Raw genomic sequence first — 12,119 nt, forward strand, 5'->3', positions numbered from 1 at the left:
GAATAACTTACCACGAAGTTTCTTAGGGTCTTTATGGTCCTTCTCTTTATCATGCTTTTCTATTCCTGGTGAATCTGGTATCTCCTCTTCAATTGCTTCATCAGTTTCTACTGTCTATTGATTACAGATTTCCCAAACACATATTACTTTTGAAACTATTTTTAGATGTGATAGCATAGTTCTCATTATAATCAGTAACTGATCCTCCTAAATGATTTTAGGGAACTATTTAGTATATGATATATATGATTTAGATACTTGATAACTCTTTTTTTTTTTTTTTTTTTTTTTTTTTTTAAATTTTTTTTTTCAACGTTTTTTATTTATTTTTGGGACAGAGAGAGACAGAGCATGAACGGGGGAGGGGCAGAGAGAGAGAGGGAGACACAGAATCGGAAACAGGCTCCAGGCTCCGAGCCATCAGCCCAGAGCCTGACGCGGGGCTCGAACTCACGGACCGCGAGATCGTGACCTGGCTGAAGTCGGACGCTTAACCGACTGCGCCACCCAGGCGCCCCGATACTTGATAACTCTTTAAAAGTATTCTTTTTCCTCTAGATGGGGGAAATTAATTCTGATTTCAAAAGAGAAAAAATGCTAATAATTCACATGACAATGGGTTTATATACTGATGATGAGGCTATCTTCCCTTGTGTAGATCGACTGCATAAGAATTATAGTAACAAGACTTAAAAGGTCAGACTATAATCTGTGGTGACAGAACATGATGAAGCTACATTCTGTGCTAATACTACAAGATAAAGCTAACTAGCCTAGGACACATTAATTTTTCACACCAACAAATGTTGCAAATTATACTTTGTATCAATAGCTAGTAATTACTCACAATTCATGGATTTTAGGCATTGAAAGAAATCCCAGGGCTCATGTACAGCCTGACCAGTCACTTTTACGGGTTAAAAAACTGAAGTAAGTTCTCAAAGCTAGAAGCATTGCTTTGCCTTTCACACTGATGTCTTTACTCCACTTAGAACTTATTTTTGTGTAGAGCATAAAAAAAGGTTCTAATTTCTTCTTAGATATCCAGTTGACCCAGTACCATTTATTTTAAAGCTTATTCTTCCTTATTTACAGTGCTAAATCTAGCATAAAGTGTCCAAAGGTATGTGTTCTTTATTCTGTTCCATAGATCTGCATATCTAGCCTGGTATGGATACCATGTTCTATTAATTAATACAGCTTTATAAAGTCTTGACATCTGAGAGAACAAGTCCTTCCACTTTCTTCTTCAAGAGTGTCTTACTTTTACCAAATTTATATTCCTGTATGAATTTTAGAACAAGCTTGTCAAGTCCCATGAGATTTCGAAGGAGGTTCAAAAATCTCAAATATATAAATTTATAAATCATTTGGAAGAACATATCTTTACATTATTGAATCTATTTTTTTAAATTTTTTCTAAAATGTTTATTTTTGACAGAGAGAGAGAGAGACAGAGCATGAGCGGGGGAGGGACAGAGAGAGGGGGAAATACAGAATCGGAAGCAGGCCCCAGGCTCTGAGCTGTCAGCACAGAGCCCGATGTGGGGCTCGAACTCAAAGACCACGAGATCATGACCTGAGCCAAAGTCAGACACTCAACTGACTGAGCCACCCAGGCGCCCCTACATTATTGAATCTTTAAAATATTTTTTAATATTTATTTATTTTTGAGAGACAGAACGTGAGCAGGGGAAGACACAGAATCCGAAGCAGGCAGACACAGAATCCGAAGCAGGCTCCAGGCTCTGAGCTGTCAGCACAGAGCCCAATACGGGGCTCAAACTCAACCAGGAGATCATGACCTGAGCCAAAGTCAGATGCTTAACCGAATGGGCCACCTAGGCGCTCCACATTACTGAATCTTTCAATCCATGAACATATAATGAGATTTTCTCCCATGTCTCTCAGTCAAGTTTTACAATCTTCCCTGCAGGAGTCTTGTGCTTCTTTCTACATTTATTGTGCATATTTCTACAGTATCTTTTGCCACTTTGTAAACAGTATATATTTTAAATTTCATAGTTGATGTTACTCTCTTTTCACTTGGCTTATCCACCTGGCTTAAATGGAAAGGAAAAAAAAAAAAACCCTTTTTCTCTCTGCAAGGCTCTCCTGGATCCCTACACTAGGTTAGCCCCTCCTTAATTGGTATTTTCATAGTAAGTTGTATATCCCTTACCATCATAAACCTCACCACATTCCACTGTATTAACTATTCAGTCATCTGTTTTCAGTAATCTTCTGTCTTTGGCTGTAAACTCCATACAGAAATGTGTAGCATGTGGTTGCATGCTGCTATATCTCCCCAGTGCATAAAGCACTCTCACGTTTATTAAATGAATGCAGCCATACTTGCTTTTCAAGGGATTGGGAACAGATTACAGTGACTAGAGCTGAAAGCCCATATTGGGTAGAGTAGAAAGAAGGTACATTTGAAAAGACAGACTGGCTCGGGTTGTTGAATTTTAATGAGAGTCACAGAAGGTTTCTGAGCAGGAGAGGATTATAAAGTTAACATTAGGAAGTTTCATACAGCAATACTATTAGGAACATATTGGTGGGGGATGAGATGAAATAAGAAAAACTGGGAAGTGACTCTTATCTAACATATAAAGTCCTGATCAGGTTTCAGGAATAAATGGAAAGGAAGAGACAAGATTCAGAAATATACAATATTACAAACTGCAAAGGAAGTATATATATATACATATATATATATATACGTATATATATATATATATATATATATATATATGTATGTATATGAATGAATAACTGGCTACAAGAGGTAAAAAGAGGAGTAAGAGTTAATACTCAAGATTCCAAATCTGGTTGTTTTGAACTGAGTGCATCATAAAGACACTGGAGCTTAAAAGGATACTGGGAGACAATCAAATCCAACCTCCCTATTTTATAAGTGAAAAAAATGGATGCCCATAGAGGTAGAATACCTCAGTAAGATCAGAAATCTTATTTTTTCAATGGTTATTTATTTGTGTGTGTGTGTGTGTGTGTGTGTGTGTGTGTGTGTGTGAGAGAGAGAGAGAGAGAGAGAGAGAGAGAGAGAGAGAGAGAGAGAACACACCAGTGGGGGAGGTACAGAAAGAGAGGGGTACACACAGAATCCGAAGCAGGATCCAGGTTCCGAGTTGTCAGCACAGAGCCCAACACGGGGCATGAACTCATAGACCATGAGATCATGACCTAAGCTGAAGTTGGATGCTTAACTGACTGAGCCAACCAGGTGCCCCAAGATCACAAATCTTATTAATAATGAGGCTTCACCTACAGTCTCTGAAAGACTTCTCAGTCTTCACTAAAGCCCGTGATTCCCAATTTTTTTTCAGTCTTTGTTTAATTTAAAACCATAACACACTTTCTTCAGTATTCACTTTTCTTTTTGTCACTGACCTATGATCCTTAATCAGGAACATGTCCCCATACAGTGTGGGTAAGAATATAGTCTGAAAAAGTAGCATCCCTATTTGTTTCTTCCTGCTCTTACTAACACAGCTGCAGGATACAAATTTGAGGTTCTTTTTGGTTATTATTGTTATATATATATACATATACTCTATATTCTATATCTGCTGTGTGTGTGTGTGTGTGTGTGTGTGTGTGTGTAATATTACACACACACACACACACACACACACACACGAAGAGACTTACCAGGAATGGGAGGGTACTGAACACCTCCATGATTAGGGGGGTGAGGGGAGGAACTAGAACGCCTAAGGGGTAGCTAGAGAGCTATCATGAGGAAAGAAAAGGTGCTCATGAAGAGACTATAGCTTTATTCATTTTATAACTGCCTAGGACCTGCCTCTACCAAATAGCACTATTCCCAATTCATCAATCATTGAATAAATACTATGCACTAGGAATGGTTTGTCCCTCTTCTTGAATGATTTCTCTTAGGACCAATCCTTCAATCTGAAAATTATTTAACATCCACTAATAGCAAATATTATAGAATTGAGAATGTTAAGTCTCCACGAGCCCTGGGGAATTGCTAAACTGACCACTGCCTTTCCCACCTGTTTTATCACATATAAGTTGGAAACTAGATATGCAACAGTCAATTAGAAAGCAGAAAAGAAAAACAGCTCTGAAGTAAAAACATTTACCTAAGTCAAACACATACCTGATTATTGATAGTACTACTAAGAACTTTAAACCAATCATTAATAACAGTGTCATTATCAGACTGAATTAGCAGTTCTGTTCCTTGACGGGTTTTCAGCTTTAGAGAAAAGGAAAAAAAAAAAAGTACAGTTAGTGCTTTCAACCAAATAAATGAATGCACATGTGCGCACACACGCGCGCACACACACACACACACACATAATTATTAAAGAGAGAGTGAGAATCCCTAGCAGGCTCCATGCTCAGCCCAGAGCCTGATGCAGGGCTTGACCCCACAACCCTGGGATTGTGACCTGAGTTGAAATCAAGAGTCAGATGTTCATCTAAGCCACGTGTGTGTGTGTGTGTGTGTGTATATATTTTATTTTTTAAGATTTTAAGTCATCTCTACCCCCAACATGGGACTCAAACTCACAACCCTAAGATCAAGAGTCTCATGTTCCACAAACTGAGCCGGCAGGAGCCCCCAAATAAATGAATATATTTAAGCTAACGTCTACAAAACCACCAGCAAAAGACGTTACATTAAGTGATAAAAGGTTAAAGTAATGCTGCATAGCAATAGAGTATTTTTTACTTTAATATAAAATAATCCCAGAGGAATTATTTTATAAAACATGAAATTTTTTTTCACAAAAAAATTCTCAACAAAAATCTAATAACTTAGGGTCCCAAATTCCATCACACAAATGCAATAAAACTTGCTGAAATCTAGTGTACTTTTTCATTAAAAAATAAGTTCAAGTATGGGAATGCAAGCTGGTGCAGCCACTCTGGAAAACAGTATGGAGGTTCCTCAAAAAACTAAAAATAGAACCAACCTACGACCCAGCAATTGCACTACTAGGCATTTACCCAAGGGATACAGGTGTGAAGTTTCGAAGGGATACATGCACCCCAATGATAGCAGTACTATCGACAATAGCCAAAGTATGGAAAGAGCCCAAATGTCCATCGATGGATGAATGGATAAAGAAGATGTGATATGTATGTACACACACACACACACACACACACACACACACACACAAAATGGAGTAGTATTCGGCAATCAAGAAGAATGAAATTTTGCCATTTGCAACTACGTGGATGGAACTGGAGGGTATTATGCTAAGTGAAATTAGTCAGAGAAGGACAAATACCATATGACTTCACTTATATGAGGACTTTAAGATACAAAACAGATGAACGTAAGGGAAGGAAAACAAAAATAATATAAAAAACAGGGAGGAGGACAAAGTATAAGAGACTCATAAATATGGAGAACAGTGGGTTACTGGAGGAGGTGTGCGAGGGGGGATGGGCTAAACGGGTAAGGGGCATTAAGGAATCTACTCCTGAAGTCATTGTTGTACTATACACCAACTAATTTGGATGTAAATTAAAAAAATAAAATTAATGAGAACAAAAAATAAAATAAACAGAAAAAAAAATAAGTTCAAGTATCAAAGCTGTGTGTTTTCAATTAGAATTGAAACAAAATTCATTTTAATTTATGTTTTTTATGTTACAGGGAACACATACACATGTGCACAAGTAGGGGAGGGGCAGAGAGGGGAGAGAGGGGAGAGAGGGGGGAGAGGGGGAGAGAGAGAGAGAGAGAGAGAGAGAGAGAGAGAGAGAGAGAAAGAGAGAAAGAGAGAAAGAGAGAGAGAATCCCAAGCAGCCTCCATGCTCAGTGCAGAACCTGGTGCAGGACCCAATCCTACAACCTCAGGATCATGACCTGAGCTGAAATCAAGAATCAGACACTCAACTGACTGAGCCACCCAGGTGCCCCAAAACAAAATTCATTTGTAAAGAAATAAAATCTGTGATCTTTTTATGTAAATCTGAGGAACTTTTTTCTCTCCCCAGTTAAAAAATAAATGTAGGAAAAAATATATGAAAGAGTGAAATATTCATTATTTCCTATTTAATAGGCAAATAAATATAATGTCTTGGTATAAAGAGAAGGCACAGACAATAAATGTTACATCACTTTTGGAAAGAAACAGTACTAAATTAAGTGTCAAATCATGAACTACTCAAGTAAGGATACTATGTATTATTCTACATGAAGGCTACTGCCAGATTATGTGTAATCACTTTGCTTCAAAGTTTCTTCCACTTGACTAAGAAAAATTATGAGGTATTGGGAGAAAGCCTTCCTCCTATTTTGTGGTTAGTAATTGTTTATTTTTTTCCTTGAGGAACATATTGCATTGTTTCCCATACAACATTCTGAGACATAGGCCTCAAATATAGTTACCAAAGTAATGTTTAAAAAAAAAGCTATTCCTCAATGATATTTAAGATATTAATTTGGGAAATACTGGATTGAAGAAAGTTAAACAAGATTCTCTCCTTCAAGATATTGCAGGGCTTTGATATTCCAGGGTACACTGATTTTCTAAGGAAAGAATAACAATATACACCATTGCCTGCATTTATTTGACCATGGATTCACTTTCACTCTAAATTACTTCTTAAAACTACAAGGTTAATTCAGTAAACACTGACTTCCTTTCTTGTACTACTTTCCCAGAGTCCATCAAGCCAGTCTACCAATACTGAATATTCACTGTACATGAGATACTGTCAGAAGTTCTTACTTCAAGAGAAGGAAAAATAGTCTCTCTGCTGAAAAAAATAATAATTATCTAGTGGGAAGCATAATTTACACATGATAGTCAACTAAGGCACACTCAATTAAATGCTATTTTAAAAGCATAGTAAAAAAGAAGCATCAGTGTTGTGGTCACATTTCTCATGGGTCTTGAAAGACAGGTAACATGTGATAAGCAGAGACTGCCATGGATACTAAGAGTAAAAATCATAGGAGCAGGAAAGCCTAGGTCTCACTTGGAAAACAGTAAATGCCTGGACAAGACAGGAAAGGACTGACACATGAGGCTCTAAAGGAAGGCTGGGATTGGGAAGACTGTTTGCAAAGACAGTCTGAAAAATTCCTCCAATCTCTGAATACACACCCTTCTGCAATGTGCCTTTACTGTTCCTCCATCAACAGGTGGGTTCTAGTTCCCCACAACCCTCAACACTCGGCTGGCTTTCGGACTTGCTTTAACCAACGGAATCCACTGATGTGTGACTCCTAACTCTAGGCCTCAGGAAGTCTTATATCTTCCACTCTTACCCTCTTGGAACCCTGACACGGCCCCATGAAGAAGCCTGGCGTAGCCTCCTGAAGAGTGAGAGAACCTGGAGAGAAAGAGGTCTAGCAGCTGGCACAACACCAGACATGTGAGTAGACTGCCCAGACGCAGTCAAGCCACTACTAAAGCCTCATGAATGGCCCCATGTGAGATCAGAAGAACCACTCAGCTCAGTAAAGGCCAAACCCAACTAAAAAAATGGTTCTTTTCTCCTAAGCTTCTAAATTCTAAGGTGGTCTGATATGCAGCAGTAATAACAGATACAGAATCATATATTACTGTGGGGGATTTTTAATGACAAAATGGAAAGGTTTCAACTTATTTTTCAGTATTAGATTTGGTAGGTAAAGGAATCCACACCCTTTTTATTGTTGGTAGGGAAAGGCAAGACTGTGGAACAAACGCTTGTAATATATAGTCTGAGACCCAATAATTTATGCAAGTGAAGCCCAGATCTTTATACCAGCTTTTTTCCCCTTAAATTATGACACCAAATTGATTTAAAGACCAACTTTGCCTTAATCAGTTGCACTAAAATGTAGCTCAAAAGAACTCAAAAAAAAGAACACCCAATTACTATGGTTAAGAAGGTGAATTATAGGGGCGCCTGGGTGGTTCAGTCGGTTGAGTGTCCGACTTCGGCTCAGGTCATGATCTCGCAGTTTGTGGGTTCGAGTCCCGGGTCGGGCTCTGTGCTGACAGCTTGGAGCCTGAAGCCTGCTTCTGATTCTGTGTCTCCCTGTCTCTTTGCTCCTCCCCTGTTCTCTCTCTCAATCTCTCTCAAAAATAAACATTAAAAAAAATTTAAAGAAGGTGAATTATACTTAGAAAAAAATTGTATTACCTCAAATACATTCTTTTTGCTGGATTTGTCCTTTGAAGCCATCTCCACTGTCGCCCCCTTCAGGTCCACTGTGAACTCTGGCTTGGACTGATTACTCCCAAACTTCATTTTAGAAAAAAGGAAAAACCCTTGTGATATTCATGGACACGAGCGTATCAAAAACAATTTAGATCAATTTTATATTATGAACAATAAATCAAATAGGTGATTACCTCAAATTCTTGTCTTTATTATAAAATAACAATTCATACCTTAAAACTGAAATGTCTACAAGACATGAATATATCGTTCACAGAAAAGGAAATGGCTCGACTTGCATCTTAATAAGAAAAACACAAAATAAAGCCACACTAAAATCTTTTTTCACCCATCAGTGTAGAAAAAAAATTCTAAAAGTTAGATGAAAAACTATGTTTTGCATAGAGAAATAGGCCTTCATATGCAAGTACAGTACAAATTGGAACAATGCCTAGAGAGGGAAAATTGTAATACTTTATTTGGAAATTTACAAACGCATGTATCCTTTGGCTTGGAACTGAACCTAGACTATATAGGACTAGGTAAAATGATGTGTTCAAAAGGCAAGGCATTATTCTTACATATGTATAAATAATATCTGGCAGATATCAAGTTGTTTTCCACTCAATAAACATTCTATAAACTTGATTGTGCTTTCAAGAGTTATTTCCTTATTGACTATTTATGTTGTCAACAACTAACAGTAACTTATAAAAACAGAAAACTCTAAGCCTCATGTTCTTTTATTTAGCCTTTGTTAGAAATTATACCTGGAGCCAGATGCTATGAAGCCTCAGCAATTTAATAAAAAACTGTGAAAAGAATAGGAAGACAGCTGACATGAAAAGAAAAAGCACTTAGCTAGCTGTTAGATTTTGTTAACCAGATAAGGAAAAGATTAGCAAGCAGCAGAAAATTCATGTTAAATACAGACGTACTCTGCACCTTGTCATCATTAACTTAAATTTTTGTTTAGAAATTTAACTAAGAATAGACAACAGAACTAAGAACAGAAAATAGCATTCCCATTTATTGAAAGGTTTAGAGGTTTTAAATCTTTAAGGGCTATAATCTTAAGGCCAAAGATTTATTACAGAAGATTTCGTTTCTTAAAATATTTTCAAGTCAAATTATGTTTGTCATTGGAAAGGGATATTACCCCAGCAACCTAGTGATATCTTAGTCACTGTTCATAACGTCAATAACTACTCAGTAGCTTCCCATTTAATGAATGGTTCAACTTCATCTGTTCCCTTTTACTTCATCTTTTCAGCTAGCAACGTGGACTTAAATAATGTACTTGTTATAACAAAACAACATTTAGGATATTATATGGCATTTATTAGTGGAATCAAAACAAAGCTTAGAGTGTTATATGGAATTTTTTATTAGTGGAATCATAATAACAATCACAAAAATTTTGACTAATTTACAGAGTCTTGGCCTTAAGTGTCTTTGTCATTGTCATTCAAAAGACATTTAATTAACCATAGGAGCTACAATGGGCAAAGAGAACTTTTTGAGCAAAAATGATGATCTCAAAAGTTGTAAAACTTAAATGTACACATTTAACTGAATGATAAAAATCCATGTACAAATTGTCATTACATGCCTGTAAATGGTTAGCTATAAACTAAGATACTTAGCTTAAATAACTAACCAAGTAAGATATAGCAACCAAATAACAAATACAATGACAGGACATGGAATGCTGGTAAAAGTACATTCAATGCGGTTGGCAAAATTTTGTGTTTGTTACTCATTCTTTTTCAAACTTTAGTCCCACTTTATCATACATCCCTCCAATAAATTCATGGCAAAGAAAATGGAATAATTGTGGCAAGGGGCATGCAACAAGAACACATACAGTGACAGCCGAAACAGGATCAGATTTTACATATGCAGGCCGACGACTGACAGAATTTTTCCAAGAAGAAAGCAGCGAAAGCAAGAGCTCAGAGACAGAGCCCTGTTGGCAGAATGACTTGATGGAAAAAGGGAAGAAAGTGATGATGTCATAATAATGCACAACGGCAAAATGACACATAAGAGAAAAGCATATGGAAACAAATGGGACAAAAATACAATTCCACAAGCAGACACAACACAAAGCTTAACTTCCAAATATTTTGCAAAGGCCCTAGCATTTATATCTCAGAATTATTTTCTGATTCTGTTACTATGTAAGTTCATGCTTTATTTTTAACATGAATGCTTTATAGAAATTACATTAAACAGAAATTACATTAAACATTACACTAAGCATTTATATCCCAGAATTATTTTCTGACTCTGTTACTATGTAAGTTCATGCTTTATTTTTAAGGTGAATGCTTTATAGAAATTACATTAAACAGAAATTACATTAAACATCTTCGTCTGTATTCACAACAGAAGACCTGAAGGGTCACAGACGGGAGTCACATCTGGCCCACCACCATCTTACCCAGCAGCCCCTGAATCTGGGAGCTTCCTCCTTGCAACCTGCTGGGCAATGTCCCCCAGTGGCCCTACCATCCAGTTTGCCTTCTCTTCCTTTAGGACAAGTGGTTCTCAACCACAGGCAATTCTGTCCCCCAGGGGACATCTGGCAATGTCTGGAGACATTTGTGGTTGTCACACCTGGAGGTGAGGATGCTACTATCTTCTGCTAAATACCACAAAATTTACAGGAGAGCCCCCACAACAAAGAATTATCTGCCCCCCAAAATGACAATTTTTAGATATTTAAAAGCACATATAAATAAATTTGAATAATTACTAATATTTGTGGGGTGATTTTTATAATACTCAAGGAATATGATGAATGATATCCCGAAAGGTAGCACAATACATGTCATGTCACATTATAACTGTGCACTTGTCAGTCTTCCCCATTATAGTGTAAGTCATGAGGATAAAGACCATGTTACTTACTCATAACTCCCCAAACTTAACACAATGCCCAGAACAAAATAGGCTTTAAGGTCTGTTGAACAGATCAGGTGAAATGAAGTAAGAAAAAAAACAAGTATAATTTATGTTATTGATATCACAATCCAGTGGATAACTAATTATACAGAAAACAACTGGAATATATCCTAAAGGGGAAAGAAAGGCTCACTGGATCATGTACCACCTATGTAAAATTTATCTTATATAGTGGAGTTGCATGGTGCATATGTATGTTTTGTTTACTTAATATTAACTATCCATGGAACCAAAAATAAATGCTAAGTATGAATTAATTAAAACAAAAAACAATTTCAAATAGTGTGAGTGATTTTGCTCAACCTTCAATCAATGAGTATATGCCCTGGAGTGAGCATAAGATTTGAACCTGCTCTTTTTTCAAGTAGATCTAGGTATAGGTTTTTGCACTAATTGTGAAACTAATTTTTAAAGAACCAACTGGACTGGGGACCAACTAGCCCCTTAACATAAACCAAGTGGAGGGCAAGCAATCTTCCAACATCAAAGGCAGAAAATATCTCTGCTAGAGACCAACTTCTAACTAACACCTTTCTAAGAGATACTCAAGGACATTTTCACTACAAGTGATTTTTGTCTTTTTGGCTTATATCTAGCCTTAGAATCTCATCCTCAGGTAAGGTGTGATTTCATTATATAAACAGGATACATTTTACCTACAATAGATCTACTCGGTGACTGAGCAGAGAAACAAAGCTGTGATTTTTTCAAATCCTTTTTAACAATCCTAATTACAGAGTTAATTAAGAAGCATTTCACATATTTCACCAATTTTTTAATATTTATGAATGTTGTATGTGCCAAAATATATTGTACACACTCATATACTTTTTATTTGAATCATCTTGACTTGCTTTTACTTAGCCCATTTAAATTAGTTTTCATTCACTTCATAAATGTTACATATGGAAAGAAAGTCTGATTTTTAAATTTGCCATAAAATAAAAATTAAGAATTAACTGCAAATCCAAGCATTTTAT

General features: G+C 36.6%; 1 protein-coding gene across 4 annotated transcripts in view; it reads right to left on the reverse strand.

Annotated features, from left to right (window-relative positions):
• The window catches only part of ARHGAP12 (Rho GTPase activating protein 12), a 121,768-nt gene that overhangs the window by 8,367 nt on the left and 101,282 nt on the right, over positions 1 to 12,119 (reverse strand). For 3 of the 4 annotated variants that reach the window (XM_060659023.3, XM_060659022.3, XM_060659025.3), the window contains 3 exons: positions 8,152 to 8,253; positions 4,151 to 4,249; positions 12 to 114 (listed from right to left, as the gene is read on the reverse strand). In XM_060659023.3, coding sequence (XP_060515006.1) covers positions 12 to 114; positions 4,151 to 4,249; positions 8,152 to 8,253 — 304 coding nt within the window. The remainder of the gene's footprint in view (positions 1 to 11; positions 115 to 4,150; positions 4,250 to 8,151; positions 8,254 to 12,119) is intronic. The other variant, XM_060659024.3, reaches the window with a different exon arrangement.

The sequence above is a fragment of the Panthera onca genome, chromosome B4, assembly GCF_046562875.1.
Source record: "Panthera onca isolate mPanOnc1 chromosome B4, mPanOnc1 haplotype 2, whole genome shotgun sequence".
Taxonomy (NCBI): Eukaryota; Metazoa; Chordata; class Mammalia; order Carnivora; family Felidae; genus Panthera; species Panthera onca.